This window comes from Triticum urartu, chromosome 2A, assembly GCF_056163025.1.
Source record: "Triticum urartu cultivar PI428250 chromosome 2A, HENAU_Tu73, whole genome shotgun sequence".
NCBI lineage: Eukaryota > Viridiplantae > Streptophyta > Magnoliopsida > Poales > Poaceae > Triticum > Triticum urartu.
In genome coordinates this window covers 639961824-639984117 of record NC_141874.1, presented here as the reverse complement: position 1 = coordinate 639984117, position 22294 = coordinate 639961824, and the positions used below count along the sequence as shown (strand labels likewise).

General features: G+C 45.9%; 1 protein-coding gene across 1 annotated transcript; it reads left to right on the top strand.

Annotated features, from left to right (window-relative positions):
- Positions 1-1069: 1069 nt before the first annotated feature.
- On the top strand, positions 1070-5401 carry LOC147986355 (protein FAR1-RELATED SEQUENCE 5-like). Its single transcript, XM_087541975.1, has 6 exons — positions 1070-1205; positions 1304-1417; positions 2314-2736; positions 2863-3707; positions 3801-4024; positions 4672-5401. Exons 1-6 carry the CDS (start codon positions 1070-1072, stop codon positions 5399-5401), a joined length of 2472 nt encoding a protein of 823 aa, XP_087398101.1.
- Positions 5402-22294: the final 16893 nt, after the last annotated feature.

The following is a 22294-nucleotide window of genomic DNA, read 5'->3' as shown; positions in this document are numbered from 1 at the left end:
TAGTACTCCATCCAGTCTGATTAAGCAATCTTGCCCTCTTAAAATTGGAAGCCGATAACTGCCACACGTATGGCGTGGAGGGCAACCCGCCCGCACGCATCGTGTGGCATGGACGGGAACCGCCCTGCACGACCCCGTCCGCGCGCACAAAAGCGCGCCCGCACGTCCGGTGCGTGGCAACCCCGGCCGCACTGCCTCGTCCGGGCCAGACGAGCCGCTGCCCGCACGACCCAGCCGTTCCCGGCCTCCGATCCATCCCCTCTCTCGTCTGCGCCCTCGCCCCCCGCCTGTCAAACCCCGACCTCCGTCGCCGGCCATCTCTGGTTGCCATGGCAACCAGGGAGGATCTGTAGGGCGCTCCCACCGCAAACCACACCCCTTATCTCCCCCACCCCATCCCACCCCCCAACCCCCACTCCAACAACGCCCTCCAGAGACGACCAGCTAAAAGCAGGTGAATCTCCCGATCTCCTTACTGTTTCTCATCCTCCTTCTGGGCACAAAATTGCAAAATTACCGACGAAGTTGGCAACTAGATCCATCCTATAGGGTTAAAACACTACAAACGTTGTGTGACTTCGTAGTTGCCAAGCAGAATACACTAGATTTGCCATGTAGTACGCTAGAGATAACCGTGAGTTCTCAGTAGGTTGATGCTCCTAGTTGGTGAATGAATCGATGTGCAGGAATCCATAAAAAGGGAGAGAGAATTGATAAATTTGGAATAATGGGGGGTGTGAAAATTAATTGCCATTGGTGTATAACGTCAGTTGCCACCTGTCATTGTCGTCAACTGCCGCCATGTCAACTTATTGCTTGCCATCCTATTGTAGAGCCTGATGCCATGGAATCAAACGGATAGCTAGCACCAGATTTTAGAAAAGGATAGTGGATGTGCATGTCCTACTAGCCATGATATGTTGGTTGCCAACGCATGAAAATGTGATAGCACTGACGTGTTAACTTCTACATGCAAGCAGCACAATGATAAAAAAAATTGGATTGTTGATGCCTTCTTGTTCATCCAGTGATTGAGAGCACATCAGAACAGAAGCGAGACACGGAAAGAATGAATCACGAAGATGGTGCAGATGATTGGGGTTCTCAAAGGCCAGAAACGCCGCCACCTTTCGATGCATCAGAGTACAGTCAGCTCATCTCTGCAGGGCCGTTGCTGCCGCTGCTAGAACAGTATGCAGGCGTAGGTATGATGCGTGCTAAAAAATGAAGAGAAACATTTGCCATCTTCGCGACGATGGACATGACATTCTACTTATGTCGTGCACTGTCATTTGTCTTGCAGGTTCTTATGACCAGAACACTCTTAGGGGGGCCCCGTGGCTAGTGCAGTCACAAGGCGCTAACGCTGACAAATGTACGGGCAGCCAACTCCAACTAGCTAGTATGGCTAATCAAGGTAATGCAAAAACGAAAAAAGAGCACATAATGCTGTGGACATGAAAAATGAACATGAAAAAAAGATGGCAAAAGGACTCACGAGTTATCACAGGTGTAAAATGCAGAGCCTTCGTGCCGCACGTGGAATCGGGCAGCACCCATGTACCTGCCATCGACGTCGTACACAGGTGAGTCCATAAACATAGTGAAGATGCGGATGCTCAGTCAGCACAAGGAGCATAGTTGACAACTACAAAAATTGCCATGACTGGTCTTCTACGGTTGCCATGTATTAAAAACAACATTTGCCATCTCTGCACACCTGCAGTTGCCATGTAGGAAAAGCTGCAGTTGCCATTTCATGACAACTGCAATTGCCATCTAATAACAAACTGCGATTGCCCTACCGATGCAACTTCAGTTGCCATGCAAGCAAAAATGCATTTGCCACATAAGGGCAACTATAGTTGCCATGCTAGCACGAAATGCGTTTGCCGCGATTTGACCAACCACTACTATGATTGCAGGTTATTACGCTGGCGGTGACCCGGAAAACGTCTCCTGGCAAGCTTCGCAAATTCCTGGTGGATCACGTCATTATGGTGTAACAGACCACACACGATGGTCAAATACAGCACAACAAGGTAGAGGGAAAATATCTAAAGCACAAAAAACAGCGCTACATTTGCTATTTGTAGTTATTTGTAGGCAAAACAATGGTTGCCATGTTTGTTGAACAGTAGGTGCCATGTCTGCACACCTACAGCTGCCATAAAAATGACCACCCACAGACTGCCGGCTTGTTGTCTGTAAAAGATGTCATGGAAAATCACTCGAAGATGGTGTGATCCGTTGCGATCCACATGTTATCCAACACAAAATTCTTAATCTCGTACCTGTTTTTCCCTGTTACAGAACCTACAACTACAATGCACAGCGGCGCCGAGACATCTACTGCGGGGAGCTCTGAGCGCACGGAAGACGCGTTCCACCAGACAGCAGACAAACATGCCGCAAACAATTTCGAGTCAGAGTCGGGAATGGCAATCATTCCAGCAATGCCGGCAAGCACCCCTTTGAACACAAGCACTAGCAACTCTCAGGTAGATGGGACTGCCGCCCATACTGAAGTGAACGATGAAACTGACGACGACGCGCAAGGGGATGAAGATGGTGGGCAATCAGAGATCGTGGTGCCTCAGCCACCGTACATTGGGCAGAGATTTGAGTCATTCGAAGCAGCAAAGGAATACTACCAGACATATGCAAAGTTCCATGGGTTTGCGGTCAACACCGAGTACCGTAGGAAAATTAAGAAAACTAACGAGTACAGCAGAGGTGAGATGAGGTGCCACAAGGCACGCAGGAACAAGAAGGGGAAAGGCGATGCGCCTGTCATTTCGGAACGAAAGAGTGGTATCATTCAGAAGACTTAGTGCCCTGTCCGGTGTAAGCTAAACGTAGATGGAGCACAGTGGGTGGTCAATGAGTATTTTGACGAGCACAACCACCAACTGATAAAGAAGTTCGACCTGGTGAAATTTCTGACCGCCCACAGAGGGTTCACCCCCGTCGAAAGGCAATTCGTAAAGCTGCTACATGATTGTAACATCGGTCCATCGAGAATGGTGCAGATACTATCTCTCATCCACAGCAAAAAGGGGACTCTGAGTAGCATGCCGTACATACCAGCTGACGTCACAAACCTACGGGCAAGGTACCGTAGAGAGAGCAAGTTGGCAGACATAGAGGCCACAATTGCCTACTTCGATGAGAAAGCCAAAGAAGATGCAGATTTCTTCTACAGGATAAGGTTGGACGATGAGGACCGTGTCAGGAACATGTATTGGGTGGATGGTGCTGCAAGGAGAGCCTACAAACATTTCCGAGATTGCATTTCATTCGACACGACGTACCTCACCAACATGTACAAGATGCCGTGCGCTCCGTTCATAGGGATAAATAACCACAATCAGTCGTTGCAGTTCAGCTGCGGGCTCGTCCGGAACGAAGACACGGATGGGTACGTTTGGCTGTTCAAGACCTTCTTGGAGTGCATGGATGGACTTGCTCCGATGAACATAATAACGGACCAGGATTTCAGCATGCGTGCAGGCATAGAGGAGGTCTTTCCGTTGGCAGTGCACAGGCACTGTAGGTGGCACATTATAAAGAAGGCTGAGGAGACGCTAGGACCGTTCTTTGCTGACCGTCCAGAGCTGCACAAGGCATTCGAACTTTGCGTGGACCACAGCTTGACGGTGGAGGAGTTTGAAGGGAGCTGGATGGCCATGACTGAAACACATCAAGTCCAAGACAACGAGACTCTTGTAAGCCTGTGGGAGAAGCGAATGTACTGGGTGCCGGCCTACTTCATGCAGTGCTTCTTCCCCTTTTTGCAGACTACGCAGCGCAGCGAGGGATTCAATGCTGTTTTGAAGCGGTACGTCAGTCCTGGCAACTCATTGCTACAGTTTGCCAAGCAGTACACAGCTTTGCAACAAAAAATTCTGGGATCTGAGCTGCAGCAAGAAGCGAACACCGCGCTAAAGCAGCCAAAATTGCTAACGTACTTACCGATGGAGAGGCAAATGAGCAAGATATACACCAACAAGATCTTTAACAAGTAAGTCAGTTGCGTTACAGTCTTATTTGCAGAAAAAGTACCAAGTCAGTATGTGCCTTGTAGAGTGCGATGCAGTTGCCATGATTTTGCGGTTGCCATGTTTAATAAAGTACTGTTTGCCATGCTTACTCAGATGCAGTTGTCATATTCAATAGAAATTCTGTTTGTCATGCTTACCCGGATGCAGTTTCAATGTTCAATGAAATGCAGTTGCCATGTTTAATGCAATGTACTTCCACTGGACATGTTGGTGTGCAAATGCTAGTGTCAAATGGAAAATGTTATGTTGTTGCCATGTCTATTGAAATGCAATTGTCATGTTTACTAAAATGCAACTGCCGTGTTTGCTGAAATGCAATTGCCATGTTTAATAAACTCTAGTTGCCATGTTTAACAAAATGCAGTTGCCATGTTTAAATAAGATGCATCTGCCATGTTTGTTGAAAATGCAGTTGCCATGTCTATTGTACTGCATTTGCCATGTATAGCGTACTGCATTTGCCATGTTCAACATACTATATTTGCCATGTTCAATGAATTACGTTTGCCATGTTCAAACAAAATGTATATCTATTTTCCATGACAACATAAGGTGCTACAAGAAAAAAGCCCACAATAGTTTAACAGAAAACACACAAAAAATACAGATTCCAGGAAGAAATAAAGCGTGCCAGCATGTTCACGGCTTTCCAGGTGGATGAATGTACGTTCAAGGTGTGTTCTATTTTGGGCATGTCAGATTCAGAACCTGAAGACCCGGACAAAGGAAGGAACTACTTCGTCACAGCCTCGATAGGCGAAGGCGAGTTCTACTGCCAATGTTGCAAGTTCGAACGGGACGGCATTGTGTGTTGTCACATACTAAAAGTAATGGACGTGAACGATGTGACACGGATGCCCCGACATTTCATAAGGCGGCGATGGACTTGGGACGCTGACGATGCGTTGACGCCGCAAACAACACACGCAGTTCTGGCTGTGCATGACGAGAGACCAGAGTCAACCATGGAAGCCGTGAGGCACGTTGTGCTGACAAAGAACTATGCTGAGCTAATTAATGAAGCGTGCAAGAGTGATGACACAGCGAGAGTCGCAGAAAAACACAGGAAAGCACTAAAAAGAGAGCTTGATGAGATCAAGAAGAGGAAAGCCGAGGAAGCCTTACACCGGTTCCCCCGCACATCAAGCGTGCCTTCATCCATGGGGCCGTCGTCTGAAAACTCGGAGATAGGATCTGGAACAGCAAGCACACAGACCCAGGTCAGGAACCCACCCCGTTCCATCACAAAGGGTCGTTCAAGAGAGATAAGGTACAAGTCGGGATTGGAGATCCAAGCAAAACACAAGAAAACGAAGAAAGGGGCGGCCAATCCATGAGCAAAAATTGTGGCGTTGTGGACATTTTGTTTTGTACCCTAGATGTTGAGAATTCTTTTTTAAAACAATTGGGGGAATAACTCTTCAGGGGCATCAGAAGTGCAAGGGAAAATTCATTGAATGGTTAAATGCAGTTGCCATGTTATGAGTACTTAATCTGCCATGATGTATGCATTTAATTTGCCGTATTATGTGTAGTTAGTCTGCCATGATTTTTGGTACTAAACATGCCATGCTAATTTATGCTAAATATGCCATGTTGTTTTGTACTGAATATGCCATGCTAGTTGTAGTGGATCTGCCATGTTAATTGTACTGGATCTGCCATCTTAGTTGTGCTGTAGTTGCCATGTTAATTATGCTGGAGCTGCCATGTTGTTTGTACTGTATCTGCCATGTTAGATGTACTGGACATATGCCATGGTATTCCTGATGACTCTGCATGGCATGTATTCACATGACAAAAACGACGCGGTTTACGGGCACGTAGTGTGTTGTGTGCAAGTGTATGGGAAACAAATTGGAAAATAGTGTAACGTGCATAAACCCCAGCAAAAACGTTGTGGCTGCATGATCAACCTACCCCCGTGCAGTTACCGATGAAAATGAAGAAGCAAAACAGCCAAAAATGTAAAACGACAATGACTTCCACTACCCATGTCTAATGAACTACATTTGCCATTGTTTTTAAAACATCGTAGACGCGTTCAAAGCATCAAACCGGTGCTAGAAATGACGAAACCATTGTAATAATTACGCCTAAAAGTAGGTTCACGTCCACACATATATTACATGAAACTATTCAAATGTCACTCGCACACCACCACTACATAGTAGCCCACGCGGGGTTGTAGCCACAACATAGCACACAAACATAGTTTTCAACGATAAACAACGAGATAATACCTTACATTCCTCGGCAACAGAATGTAAGGTGTGCGTCCGGTCTGTAACGCCACGTGATCACTTGTACTTCTTGGTGACTTTCTTGACAGCTTCCTGCACAAACTCGCGTGCTCCCGACCGCTTGTTGAAATCTTCATTCGTCAACCAGTTCCATGTGTGGATTTTCCGGAGCTCAACGACCGTTGCAGCTGTGATAGCGGGGACAATTCTGCCTTCCCACTTTGCAAAGTACTCCAGCGCGTGAAAGCCACAGTCCGTCCTGCACGAGGAAAAGAGTAACGTGACCATGCAAAGAGCTCAGACATAACAAAAGACAGACTTCAATTTCAGATTTGACAAACAAAACAGGAATTGGATTGATGTAAAATGGCAGACGAAAAGGGAGGAAGGAATTACGTGTTCCCTTGCTTTGTAGTCGCCACATACTCAGTCGGGAAATGACTGATCTGGACCTTTGAGAGTTCATAGTGATGGTGCCATGTCTCTTTGAGGTTCTTAATGAAGAATTCAGCATGCGTGGTGAGGTCTGCATCATCTTCCGAACGGATTGAATCAAGCACCTCAACACGTTAGTTCTTCAGGTCAAGACAGATCACGTAGTGGTGACCACACTTGTCGTGAGGGTCATGTGGTGAAAGCTCCTGGAACATGGGGAACATGACCTGCATTTAAAAAAGTGAGGAAAATGAGAATCAGCGTTCGCGTAAAGAACAACAGAGGGACAAAGGAATTAGAATCACGTAGAAAAACTCTGGTTATGGGTGGGGGTAGTTGAAATAAAGTTGCCGTCCATGTGTGAACAAAAGTATGCCATGTATTTTACTGTCAAGTTGCCACATAGTTTGCGCGGCATGCAAAAATCAAATAAGTCAGTGTGCACGGCAGCTGTTGCCACATGAAAACAGCTACCATGTAAAACACAACTGCAGATGATGGCAACAAAAAGCACACCTTGTGAAAAAAGAAGTGCAGACATTGAAGCAGTACTCACATATTTCTTCATTGTGAGCTTGAAATCACTGTGTTGGGCAAAGTTCTTCCTCAGGATTTTGTGGTGGAAGTCACCGTCCCATATTTTGCAGGTCACACTGTAATGCATGATTGTCTTGTCGGCGCACACATCGGTGTGGTTGTTGATGTAGTCAATCCCGCATGCAACTACGTTCGTCGACATTTTGCCATTTGGCCTCACGGACTCAGCAAGATCACCAAGGTCGACGTACGTCGCTCCGCATTGAATGACTTTGGTTCTGTCCAAACATGAGCTGTATGAAAACAATATAACATGGAAGGATCATGCCTACTAAGTAAAAAAAATTTATGAAAGAACTAAAACAATATAACATAGAAAGTACGAAGGATGTGAATGGTAAAAAAGGAGCAAAGCAAAATGAGATGTTATGGGGTGTGGTCGTTTACGCTTTCAGCTCCTTCATGTGCTTGCCGCTGGACGTCGCATTTCCAAACCGCTTGACGATATCGTACAGCTGGGTCTGTTCTTTAGTGGCCCTGAATTCGGGCTCGTAGTCTTCCGCGGGAGGTGGGTGCACTACCCTCTGCTGCCTCACAGAACTAGGAGTGGCACTCCTAATGGTATCCTTAGATACCGTGTCTGCAGGCACGTTGGAACTTGATTGCCCTTGCCCTCGTGAGGACTTCCTCTGCAATGCTGCCTCCTCAAGCATGCGGTAAGTTTCTTCAAGAGACGGTGAAATCTCCTCGGGTGTGGCTGCAGTGATAAAAAAAGTGGGTTAGGATACCTAGGAAATCAAAAGCAAATGGATTGTGAGAAAAGATGGGGTGCATGATGTGAGTTGTAGGTAGGAAAAAGTGGGGCAGTTGCCATGTGTGGTCCAGCTTTAGTGACCATGTCATAGCAACTACAGTTGCCATGTAGTTGGAATGTAGTTGCCATCTAGTTGGAATGTAGTTGCCATGTCACAGCAACTACAGTTGCCATGTTGTGTCAACTGCACTTGCCATGTGATTGCTTTATGAAAAAATGCAGCATGGAAACAAAAAAAATGCAGGTGACATGGTGTTGAATCAATTCCAGTTGCCATGTGTGATGCACTGTGTTTGCCATGTTACGGAGACTACGGTTGCCATATTGAATCAACTTCAGTTGCCACATGGTTGCCCAAATGTAAAATGCAGCATGGCAGAAAAAAAAGTAGGTGACACGGTGCATCAAATCCAGTTGCCATGTCATCGCATGTCAGTTGCCATCACAAGTGAGAACCCCCCAAAACAAAAAATATGATTGGGACAACAGTGAAACTACACAGACGTGTGCAAGAAAAATCATATGGACATGGCAAGTGTACCTGCCACAATTGGCTCTACGAACTTGACAACCTTCCTGCCCTCGACCATTGGCTGCGCCATTATTGCAGGCATGCCTCCTGGGAATGCAAAGGAAACTGGCATAGGATCTTGCACAACCGGTTGATCTTGATTGATGCCAAGGTTGAAACTCGGTGGGGTAAAGGCCATTGGGTGCCTCTCATTCCTGCTGGCCGGACCACGAACGACTTGCGGGGAAGAATCCAAGGGTGAAAGATCAACAAATATATCTGAATCGGCCGCTGCAGAATGATCGTCCTTATTTGCAGGGCAGGGCGTGTTGTTAGTGGTATCAACCGTAGCTTTCATGACAATCTTCTTGTTTGGGCTGTAGGGGACACCGACGTTGACTGGGAGCCTGGAAGTGCGCAGATTTATGCTGGGGATTTCCACTGCAGGAAAAGGCGCAGTCTGCTCCGGGTGTTCACCTGCGTCGCTCGTGCCCGGCTTGACACCTGCCTCAGTTGTGCTCCGGTCTTCAGGTTTCTCCGTCACATTGCTTTAGGCAGGTGGCGGGATTAGTGTGGATGCAGGAACAAAACCAGACTCGTCTCTCCTGCTCCTGGCTACTGTCGGTGCGTTCGGTATGTCTGTTGGTTGCTTGCGGGGGCTACGACGCCTAGGTGGTAGACCAACACGCGAAACAGTCGCCTTAGCAGTATCTGCACCGCCAGGAGCTGGAGCTGTTGTGCCAGGACTCTCACCTGTAGATGGCATGTCCTTGTGAACTGCCGCCTCGACCGCTTCTGTCGTGGACACAGGAGTGCCACTGCGCACGCGCTTGGAATCAGTGTCAGATGAGCGGGAATCTTCCTTGCCTAGGTTCGTCTCGGGAGCGTCCACTTCAATGCTTGCTGATGGGGTGGCATGACTCACAGCAGCATCCTTCATTGCCAGAAGGGTTGGCAGTATTTCAGCTGTCCTGGCAGATACCGACTCGTCACTCCCCGATGTACGGATGCCTGTTGTTGTAGGCTGCACATCTGCAGCCGGCGGAGATGGTCTGCCACTTGCATCAGAGTTGGTGGGAGCGGTCAACGGTGCAGCAGCAGTATTGTCGACTGGTGCCTCCTGTACATCTGAGTTGCCCCCTGTTGACAACTTTGAATGCATGCGTTCGAGCGGGTCCTTACTGATATGCTTGGACCCACACGTAGTAGTCTTCTTCACCCTGCAAAAAAAATGAAGTGCATGAAAAAGGTATTTAAAAATGAAACAAAATTATGTTTGCCTTGGTAGAAATCTTAAGAAAATGGAAAAACAGGTGGAAAAGCTGGCAGTTGCCATGTAAGGGGAACGTCAGTTGCCATGTGTCATAACTAGCAGTTGCCATCCAGCAGCAGTTTCCATGTTAGCAACCTTGAAAGAATGATAAAAATGTCTGATCTGCCATGAATGCAATTTCAAACCTAGGCGTGGGATGAGCTCACAAGACAACGGTAAAAAGATGGCAGTTGCCATAAGGTACATTAAAGTTACCATTTGGCCTACATTCCACTTGCCATGTGAAAAACAAAAATAGAAGTTGCCACACGTTTAGAAAGTAAATAAAATATCATTTGGTAAAACAGCGGTTGCCACGTGGGGGGCGATGACAGAAGACAATGTGACAAGCTAAACGAATGCATTGGGAAATAAAAAATATAGCGCTATGCCAATGAAAGCGGATGAAGAAACCTACTTCCTGACTGCCTTCCTCAGGTCTGGCAACACGACAGGATCCCCGGTGTTGGTTGTCGTCGTGCGAGGAGATGTCCTGGTGGAAGTGGTATCACCGGCAATGGGGGCACCTTTGTTCAACCGAGCAGAAACACGGGTTGGCGTTGGCGCCTGTTTCTTCATAATTGCTCGTCCACCAGCTGTCGGCTCGCTGCACGTATGAGATGGAGGTCAAAAAAAAGAGGTGGCAATTGTCAGTCAGCAATCTTGTTGCCGCATTTGACAGAACACAAGTGCAAAAAAGAGGATGAGTCTGTTCGAAGAAAATAGACAAAGAAAAAAGCTAAGATGAAAGTCGAACCTCTTCCTGGCAGCTACAAGGTCGGTCCTAGACATCTTGCCAATAGAAACTTCCCCAGCACCCTCTGGAGCCATCCCCCTCTTTGATGGCAAAACCCCTTCGCCTCTCACAGCCGTGTGTTGTTTGACTTTATCCGGTTGGGGGACATCTGTTGCATCCTTGCCCTTGTTACCACCTGCGCGAACTTCAGCGTGTTCATCATCATCGGTGTCCTCTTGCACATTATCCATGACATCATCGTCATCCTTGCTGAGACCAGCGTCTCCACCTAGTTCATCTTGTGTGTCAGCGGGCTCCTGGGAACTGTTGTAGTCATACCGGCCACGGCAACTGGTTGGCCGGTGTGTACGTTCTGGGACGAATGAAGTGAATTGCCTCGCAACCGCGTCGCCGTCAGAGCCACTGAGGGACGTCCACCCCTCAACCAACTTCCCGAGCAAGCCAGTCATTCCAGATGCAAACTGCCCTATTAGCTGCTCAACAGGTGCCCTCGCCTGTACACAAAACAAAGAGGCATCAATGACAACCCCGTATTGCAATCACTTGCACGACATCGAAAAATACTCCACGGCAAACCATATATGTAGATCTTTTGATTACCTCTGAAGGACAAGACGGAGCTGAGTGCACGTCCATCCACTTTTCAAAGTTTTGAGGCCCCCCAAACACGCTGTAGTCTATAGAATGCTTGGCCATCAGCTGGGGAGAAAGAAAAAAAAGTAGCAACGATATAAGAGAGAGAATGATGAACACTGACTAGCAGTTCATGTGTTGCAAAAAAAGCAGAACTAACCTGCAGTTTACCATATTTGCTATCAGTTACCCTGTCTGCAGCAAGCACAGCCTTGACAGCATCGATAGTCCACGCAGAAACAGCAAACTTGTGCGCAGGCGGCGGGCCTCCTGTCCCAGTGAAGTCCACGATGGGCAGATCAAGGCAGTCGACGTACATGAGCTGATGTACAACAATTTTAAAAAGAAAGAAAAATCAGTTGCGGTCATGGTATTTTGCGACAAATAACAGGATAAAATATATGGTATTTTATGAAGAATATGCCATCTGCATGTGCTAGTTGCCATCATAGAGTGATGGCAATTGCCATCATAGTATGATGGCAGTTGCCATGTTGTCATGTTGGCAGTTGCCATCACAGTATGATGGCAGTTGCCATATAGTCATGATGGCAGTTGCCACATAATCAACATGGCAGTTGCCATCTTATTATGATCATGTTGACATGCATGAATAAAGATGTGTTAAAAAATAGTGTTCACATAAAGGACCGGTAAAAAATACCATTAAATGCAGTCGACAACCCTTCTGGTACACCTTGCTTGCAAATGCATCATGCAGGAAGTCGGCAATGAACTTACACCAGTTCATGTTCTTCACATCTTTCAGTTTCTCCTGCACCGCATAAAATTCAGGACAAGGAGTTGCCACGTGAGAATTCCAATGGAAAAAACAACAAAAAAACCGTCAGTGACTAGCTTGCACATGACATCGGAGCAAAAAAATTGAAGGAAAAATAATGTAGTAAAGATAGATCATTCACCAGGATGGGGAAGCATTTGTTGCTTGGGCGAAGAGAAGTGGTCGGCGCGAAAACGGCTGAGATGAGGTACATGAGTAGCTTCATCTTGAAAACATCTCCGTGCGTCGTTATGGCCTCCAATGAATCTGCCACTGCAGTCGTGTTCGGCATGGATTCCAACCCAGGAAACAAACGGGGGAACAACGCTTCCTCGATCTCGTTGTTGACCTCGTACGGGACTTTGATATGTCCATGGGGCACACCCAACGTGCAGAACACGGATTCCTCATTCAGCGGTAGTCTTCCGCGTCCCGGAATCACGAATTCTCTGGAGGCGGGGTCGTAGATCTCACCAAGCCAATCGCATACAGGGTTGACAAGGTTCGTGCACCGGACAGCCATCATAGACTGCATACCCATCTCAGCAGCAGCCCCCTTCTGATCGTCGCTGAATTTGTCAGTCAACGCAGTCAATCGTTCTTGGGAGGCTCTGTTGCGAATACGTTTCTTCTTCTGCAAAAAAACAGACATAAAGTGATCAGTTGTTGCCATGTTTTTACAAACAAAAAAGGATATCAGTTGTTGCCGCATTTTGCAATGTAATGAAATTTTAGTTCGTGCCAAACGATTGCGGGCTCAAAGGTGTCAACCATTAACATACATCAGGAAGAAGGGGTGTGTGTGTGAACATTTACCTCATCACCCTCTTTTCTCCACCCAGTTGCCCGATTACGCTGTGGTGGATCCATGAAATCATCATCATCGTTTTGACGATCGCCACGAGCCATTCTGCTAAGATGGGAACATACCAAATTGTCATGGTGGAAAATGTAAATGCAAGGGGGTCAGCAAAAACACTTGCCACATGCAACGCATACGTATGGCATCTGAAACATTTGATATGCAAATTCGGTTGCCACATTGTGCAGACAGTTTGCCACACTGTCTTATATGCATAAATGGCAGCAGGCAGTCTGTTCACACTCTATTTGCCACACTGTCTTATATGCAGAATGGCAACAGGCAGTGTGTGAAGGAAATATGCCCTAGAGGCAATAATAAAGTTATTATCTATTTCCTTATATCATGATAAATGTTTATTATTCATGCTAGAATTGTATTAACCGGAAACATAATACACATGTGAATACATAGACAAATAGAGTGTCACTAGTATGCCTCTACTTGACTAGCTCGTTAATCAAAGATGGTTATGTTTCCTAACCATGAACAAAGAGTTGTTATTTGATTAACGAGGTCACATCATTAGTTGAATGATCTGATTGACATGACCCATTCCATTAGCTTAGCACTCGATCGTTTAGTATGTTGCTATTGCTTTCTTCATGACTTATACATGTTCCTATAACTATGAGATTATGCAACTCCCGTTTACCGGAGGAACACTTTGGGTACTACCAAACGTCACAACGTAACTGGGTGATTATAAAGGAGTACTACAGGTGTCTCCAAAGGTACATGTTGGGTTGGCGTATTTCGAGATTAGGTTTTGTCACTCCGATTGTCGGAGAGGTATCTCTGGGCCCTCTCGGTAATGCACATCACTTAAGCCTTGCAAGCATTACAACTAAATGAGTTAGTTGCGGGATGACGTATTACAGAACGAGTAAAGAGACTTGCCGGTAACGAGATTGAACTAGGTATTTGGAATACCGACGATCGAATCTCGGGCAAGTAACATACCGATGACAAAGGGAACGACGTATGTTGTTATGCGGTCTGACTGATAAAGATCTTCGTAGAATATGTAGGAGCCAATATGGGCATCCAGGTTCCGCTATTGGTTATTGACCGGAGATGTGTCTCGGTCATGTCTACATTGTTCTCGAACCCGTAGGGTCCGCACGCTTAAGGTTACGATGACAGTTATATTATGAGTTTATGCATTTTGATGTACCAAAGGTTGTTCGGAGTCCCGGATGTGATCACCGACATGACGAGGAGTCTCTAAATGGTCGAGACATAAAGATTGATATATTGGAAGCCTATGTTTGGATATCGGAAGTGTTCCGGGTGAAATCGGGATTTTACCGGAGTACCGGGAAGGTTACCGGAACCCCCCGGGAGCTAAATGGGCCATGATGGGCCTTAGTGGAAAAGAGAAGAGGCAGCCCTACATGGGCTGCGCACCTCCTCCTTCCCCTAGTCCTATTAGGACTAGGAGAGGTGGCCGGCCCCCTCTCTCTCTTTTCCCCCTCCATGAATCATATTCCAACTAGGATTGGGGGGGGGGAATCCTACTCCCGGAGGGAGTAGGACTCTCCTGGCGCGCCCCTTGTGGCCGGCCAGCCTCCCCCCTTTGGTCCTTTATATACTGAGGTAGAGGCACCCTAGAACACACAAGTTGATCCACGTGATCTATTCCTTAGCCGTGTGCGGTGCCCCCAGCCACCATAATCCTCGATAATACTGTAGCGGAGTTTAGGCGAAGCCCTGCTGCCGTGGAATATCAAGATCGTCACCACGCCATCGTGCTGACGGAACTCTTCCCCGACACTTTGCTGGATCGGAGTCCGGGGATCGTCATCGAGCTGAACGTGTGCTCGAACTCGAAGGTGCCGTAGTTTCGGTGCTTGATCGGTTGGATCGTGAAGACGTACGACTACTTCCTCTACGTTGCGTCAACGCTTCCGCAGTCGGTCTGCGTGGGTATATAGACAACACTCTCCCCTCTCGTTGCTATGCATCACATGATCTTGCGTGTGCGTAGGAATTTTTTTGAAATTACTATGAAACCCAACAGTGGCATCAGAGCCTAGGTTATTTATGTTGATGTTATATGCACGAGTAGAACACAAGTGAGTTGTGGGCGATATAAGTCATACTGCCTACCAGCATGTCATACTTTGGTTCGGTGGCATTGTTGGACGACACGGCCTGGACCAACCTTACGCGTACGCTTACGCGAGACCGGTTCCCCCGACGTGCTTTGCACACAGGTGGCTTGCGGGCGACTGTCTCTCCAACTTGAGTTGAACCAAGTGTGGCTACGCCCGGTCCTTGCGAAGGTTAAAACGGAGTCTATTTGACAAACTATCGTTGTGGTTTTGATGCATAGCTGAGATTGGTTCTTGCTTAAGCCCGTAGCAGCCACGTAAAACTTGCAACAACAAAGTAGAGGACGTCTAACTTGTTTTTGCAGGGCATGTTGTGATGTGATATGGTCAAGGCATGATGCTGAATTTTATTGTATGAGATGATCATGTTTTGTAACCGAGTTATCGGCAACTGGCAGGAGCCATATGGTTGTCGCTTTATTGTATGCAATGAAATCGCGATGTAATGCTTTACTTTATTACTAAACGGTAGTGATAGTCGTGGAAGCATAAGATTGGCGAGACGACAACGATGCTACGATGGAGATCAAGGTGTCGCGCCGGTGACGATGGTGATCATAACGGTGATTCGGAGATGGAGATCACAAGCACAAGATGATGATGGCCATATCATATCACTTATATTGATTGCATGTGATGTTTATCTTTTTATGCATCTTATCTTGCTTTGATTGACGGTAGCACTATAAGATGATCTCTCACTAAATTATCAAGAAGTGTTCTCCCTGAGTATGCACCGTTGCCAAAGTTCGTCGTGCCCAGACACCACGTGATGATCGGGTGTGATAAGCTCTACGTCCATCTACAACGGGTGCAAGCCAGTTTTGCACACGCAGAATACCCAGGTTAAACTTGACGAGCCTAGCATATGCAGATATGGCCTCGGAACACGGAGACCGAAAGGTCGAGCGTGAATCATATAGTAGATATGATCAACATAACAATGTTCACCATTGAAAACTACTCCATCTCACGTGATGATCGGTTATGGTTTAGTTGATTTGGATCACGTAATCACTTAGAAGATTAGAGGGATGTCTATCTAAGTGGGAGTTCTTAAGTAATTTGATTAATTGAACTTATCATGAACTTAGTACCTGATAGTATCTTGCTTGTTTATGTTGATTGTAGATAGATGGCTCGTGCTGTTGTTCCGTTGAATTTTAATGCGTTCCTTGAGAAAGCAAAGTTGAAAGATGATGGTAGCAATTATACGGACTTGGTCCGTAACTTGAGGATTATCCTCATTGCTGCTCAGAAGAATTACGTCCTGGAAGCACCGCTGGGTGCCAGGCCTGCTGCTGGAGCAACACCAGATGTTATGAACGTCTGGCAGAGCAAAGCTGATGACTACTCGATAGTTCAGTGTGCCATGCTTTACGGCTTAGAATCGGGACTTCAACAACATTTTGAACGTCATGGAGCATATGAGATGTTCCAGGAGTTGAAGTTAATATTTCAAGCAAATGCCCGGATTGAGAGATATGAAGTCTCCAATAAGTTCTATAGCTGCAAGATGGAGGAGAACAGTTCTGTCAGTGAGCATATACTCAAAATGTCTGGGTATAATAATCACTTGATTCAGATGGGGGTTAATCTTCCAGATGACTGCGTCATTGACAGAATTCTCCAATCACTGCCACCAAGCTACAAGAGCTTCGTGATGAACTATAATATGCAAGGGATGAACAAGACTATTCCCGAGCTCTTCGCAATGCTGAAAGCTGCGGAGGTAGAAATCAAGAAGGAGCATCAAGTGTTGATGGTTAACAAGACCACTAGTTTCAAGAAAAAGGGCAAAGGGAAGAAGAAGGGGAACTTCAAAAAGAACGGCAAGCAAGTTGCTACTCAAGAGAAGAAACCCAAGCCTGGACCTAAGCCTGAAACTGAGTGCTTTTATTGCAAGCAGACTGGTCACTGGAAGCGGAACTGCCCCAAGTATTTGGCGGATAAGAAGGATGGCAAGGTGAACAAAGGTATATGTGATATACATGTTATTGATGTGTACCTTACTAGAGCTCGCAGTAGCACCTGGGTATTTGATACTGGTTCTGTTGCTAATATTTGCAACTTGAAACATGGGACTACGGAATAAGCGGGCACTCGCAAAGGACGAGGTGACGATGCGCGTGGGAAACGGTTCCAAAGTCGATGTGATCGCGGTCGGCACGCTACCTCTACATCTACCTTCGGGATTAATATTAGACCTAAATAATTGTTATTTGGTGCCAGCGTTGAGCATGAACATTATATCTGGATCTTGTTTAATGCGAGACGGTTATTCATTTAAATCAGAGAATAATGGTTGTTCTATTTATATGAGTAATATCTTTTATGGTCATGCACCTTTGAAGACTGGTCTATTTTAGATGAATCTCGATAGTAGTGATACACATATTCATAATGTTGAAACCAAAAGATGCAGAGTTGATAATGAAAGTGCAACTTATTTGTGGCACTGTCGTTTAGGTCATATCGGTGTAAAGCGCATGAAGAAAGTCCATACTGATGGACTTTTAGAACCACTTGATTATGAATCACTTGGTACTTGCGAACCGTGCCTCATGGGCAAGATGACTAAAACACCGTTCTCCGGTACTATGGCGAGAGCAACAGATTTGTTGGAAATCATACATACCGATGTATGTGGTCCAATGAATATTGAGGCTCGTGGCGGATATCGTTATTTTCTCACCTTCACAGATGACTTAAGCAGATATGGGTATATCTACTTAATGAAACATAAGTCTGAAACGTTTGAAAAGTTCAAAGAGTTTCAGAGTGAAGTTGAAAATCATCGTAACAAGAAAATAAAGTTTCTACGATCTGATCGTGGAGGAGAATATTTGAGTTACGAGTTTGGTGTACATTTGAAAAATTGTGGAATAGTTTCGCAACTCACGCCACCCGGACCACCACAATGTAATGGTGTGTCCGAACGTCGTAATCATACTTTACTAGATATGGTGCGATCTATGATGTCTCTTACTGATTTACCACTATAGTTTTGGGGTTATGCTTTAGAGACGGCCGCATTCACGTTAAATAGGGCACCATCAAAATCCGTTGAGACGACGCCTTATGAACTGTGGTTTGGCAAGAAACCAAAGTTGTCGTTTCTTAAAGTTTGGGGCTGTGATGTTTATGTGAAAAAGCTTCAACCTGATAAGCTCGAACCCAAATCGGAGAAATGTGTCTTCATAGGATACCCAAAGGAGACTGTTGGGTACACCTTCTATCACAGATCCGAAGGCAAAACATTCGTTGCTAAGAATGGATCCTTTCTAGAGAAGGAGTTTCTCTCAAAAGAAGTGAGTCGGAGAAAAGTAGAACTTGACGAGGTAACTGTACCTGCTCCTTTATTGGAAAGTAGTACATCACAGAAAACTGTTTCTGCGACACCTACACCAATAAGTGAGGAAGCTAATGATGATGATCATGAAACTTGAGATCAAGATACTACTGAACCTCGTAGATCAACCAGAGTAAGATCCGCGCCAGAGTGGTACGGTAATCCTGTTCTGGAAATCATGCTACTAGATCATGATGAACCTACGAACTATGAAGATGCGATGGTGAGCCCAGATTCCGCAAAGTGGCTTGAAGCCATGAAATCTGAGATGGGATCCATGTATGAGAACAAAGTATGGACTTTGGTTGACTTGCCCGATGATCGGCAAGCAATTGAGAATAAATGGATCTTCAAGAAGAAGACTGACGCTGATGGTAATATTACTGTCTACAAAGCTCGACTTGTCGCAAAAGGTTTTCGACAAGTTCAAGGGGTTGACTACGATGAGACCTTCTCACCCGTAGCGATGCTTAAGTCTGTCCGAATCATGTTAGCAATTGCTGCATTTTATGATTATGAAATTTGGCAGATGGATGTCAAAACTACATTCCTGAATGGATTTCTGGAAGAAGAGTTGTATATGATGCAACCGGAAGGTTTTGTCGATCCAAAGGGAGCTAACAAAGTGTGCAAGCTCCAGCGATCCATTTATGGACTGGTGCAAACCTCTCGGAGTTGGAATAAATGTTTTGATAGTATGATCAAAGCATTTGGTTTTATACAGACTTTCGGAGAAGCCTGTATTTACAAGAAAGTGAGTAGGAGCTCTGTAGCATTTCTGATATTATATGTGGATGACATATTTCTGATTGGAAGTGATATAGAATTTCTGGATAGCATAAAGGGATACTTAAATAAGAGTTTTTCAATGAAAGACCTCGGTGAAGCTGCTTACATATTAGGCATAAAGATCTATAGAGATAGATCAAGACGCTTAATTGGACTTTCACAAAGCACATACCTTGACAAGATTTTGAAAAAGTTCAAAATGGATCAAGCAAAGAAAGGGTTCTTGCCTGTGTTACAAGGTGTGAAGTTGAGTCAGACTCAATGCCCGACCACTGCAGAAGATAGAGAGAAAATGAAAGATGTTCCCTATGCTTCAGCCATAGGCTTTATCATGTATGCAATGCTGTGTACCAGACCTGATGTGTGCCTTGCTATAAGTTTAGCAGGGAGGTACCAAAGTAATCCAGGAGTGGATCACTGGACAGCGGTCAAGAACATCCTGAAATACCTGAAAAGGACTAAGGATATGTTTCTCGTATATGGAGGTGACAAAGAGCTCACCGTAAAAGGTTACGTTGATGCAAGCTTTGACACTGATCCGGACGATTCTAAATCGCAAACCGGATACGTGTTTACATTAAACGGTGGAATTGTCAGTTGGTGCAGTTCTAAACAAAGCGTCGTAGTGGGATCTACATGTGAAGCGGAATACATAGCTGCTTCGGAAGCAGCAAATGAAGGAGTCTGGATGAAGGAGTTCATATCCGATCTAGGTGTCATACCTAGTACATCGGGTCCAATGAAAATCTTTTGTGACAATACTGGTGCAATTGCCTTGGCAAAGGAATCCAGATTTCACAAAAGGACCAAACACATCAAGAGACGCTTCAATTCCATCCGGGATCTAGTCCAGGTGGGAGACAAAGAGATTTGCAAGATACATACGGATCTGAATGTTGCAGACCCGTTGACTAAGCCTCTTCCACGAGCAAAACATGATCAGCACCAAAGCTGCATGGGTGTTAGAATCATTACAGTGTAATCTAGATTATTGACTCTAGTGCAAGTGGGGGACTGAAGGAAATATGCCCTAGAGGCAATAATAAAGTTATTATTTATTTCCTTATATCATGATAAATGTTTATTATTCATGCTAGAATTGTATTAACCGGAAACATAATACACGTGTGAATACATAGACAAACAGAGTGTCACTAGTATGCCTCTACTTGACTAGCTCGTTAATCAAAGATGGTTATGTTTCCTAACCATGAACAAAGAGTTGTTATTTGATTAACGAGGTCACATCATTAGTTGAATGATCTGATTGACATGACCCATTCCATTAGCTTAGCACTCGATCGTTTAGTATGTTGCTATTGCTTTCTTCATGACTTATACATGTTCCTATAACTATGACATTATGCAACTCCTGTTTACCGGAGGAACACTTTGGGTACTACCAAACGTCACAACGTAACTGGGTGATTATAAAGGAGTACTACAGGTGTCTCCAAAGGTACATGTTGGGTTGGCGTATTTCGAGATTAGGTTTTGTCACTCCGATTGTCGGAGAGGTATCTCTGGGCCCTCTCGGTAATGCACATCACTTAAGCCTTGCAAGCATTACAACTAAATGAGTTAGTTGCGGGATGATGTATTACAGAACGAGTAAAGAGACTTGCCGGTAACGAGATTGAACTAGGTATTTGGAATACCGACGATCGAATCTCGGGCAAGTAACATACCGATGACAAAGGCAACGACGTATGTTGTTATGTGGTCTGACCGATAAAGATCTTCGTAGAATATGTAGGAGCCAATATGGGCATCCAGGTCCCGCTATTGGTTATTGACCGGAGACGTGTCTTGGTCATGTCTACATTGTTCTCGAACCCGTAGGGTCCGCACGCTTAAGGTTACGATGACAGTTATATTATGAGTTTATGAATTTTGATGTACCGAAGGTTGTTCGGAGTCCCGGATGTGATCACGGACATGACGAGGAGTCTCGAAATGGTCGAGACATAAAGATTGATATATTGGAAGCCTATGTTTGGATATCGGAAGTGTTCCGGGTGAAATCGGGATTTTACCGGAGTACCGGGAAGGTTACCGGAACCCCCCGGGAGCTAAATGGGCCATGATGGGCCTTAGTGGAAAAGAGAAGAGGCAGCCCTACATGGGCTGCGCACCTCCTCCTTCCCCTAGTCCTATTAGGACTAGGAGAGGTGGCCGGCCCCCTCTCTCTCTTTTCCCCCTCCACGAATCATATTCCAACTAGGATTGGGGGGGGGGGGGAATCCTACTCCCGGAGGGAGTAGGACTCTCCTGGCGCGCCCCTTGTGGCCGGCCAGCCTCCCCCCTTTGGTCCTTTATATACTGAGGTAGAGGCACCCTAGAACACACAAGTTGATCCACGTGATCTATTCCTTAGCCGTGTGCGGTGCCCCCAGCCACCATAATCCTCGATAATACTGTAGCGGAGTTTAGGCGAAGCCCTTCTGCTGTGGAACATCAAGATCGTCACCACGCCGTCGTGCTGACGGAACTCTTCCCCGACACTTTGCTGGATCGGAGTCCGGGGATCGTCATCGAGCTGAACGTGTGCTCGAACTCGGAGGTGCCGTAGTTTCGGTGCTTGATCGGTTGGATCGTGAAGACGTACGACTACTTCCTCTATGTTGCGTCAACGCTTCCGTAGTCGGTCTGTGTGGGTACGTAGACAACACTCTCCCCTCTCGTTGCTATGCATCACATGATCTTGCGTGTGCGCAGGAAATTTTGTGAAATTACTACGAAACCCAACAGTGTGTTCGTACTCTATTTGCCATATGAATATACTACCTAGATGGCAACAAGCACACTTTAAGTGCGCAGTGGTTGCCATCCAGTGCACTTGGCTCTTGAATGCCCACTGACTACCGATTGTGGCAACTGTCACACCGTGGTTGCTGTCACATAACATTCAGAAAACACACTGGCCGCAATGGCACTTGGCTCTTGAATGCCCACTGACTACCAATTGTGGCAACTGTCACACCGTGGTTGCTGTCAAATAACATTCAGAAAACACTCTAGCCGCAATGAAAATAGAATGGTTGTGGCACCTAACACAGGAATTCAGCAATCTTAGTTGCCACACGG

Coding starts and splice junctions, on each gene's coding strand:
- LOC147986355 (XM_087541975.1), top strand. CDS start 1,070: ATGAATCACGAAGATGGTGCAGATGATTGGGGTTCTCAAAGGCCAGAA. Junction 3,708..3,800: donor CCATGACTGAAACACATCAA/GTCCAAGACAAC, acceptor CCCTTTTTGCAG/ACTACGCAGCGCAGCGAGGG. Junction 4,025..4,671: donor ACCAACAAGATCTTTAACAA/GTAAGTCAGTTG, acceptor CAAAAAATACAG/ATTCCAGGAAGAAATAAAGC.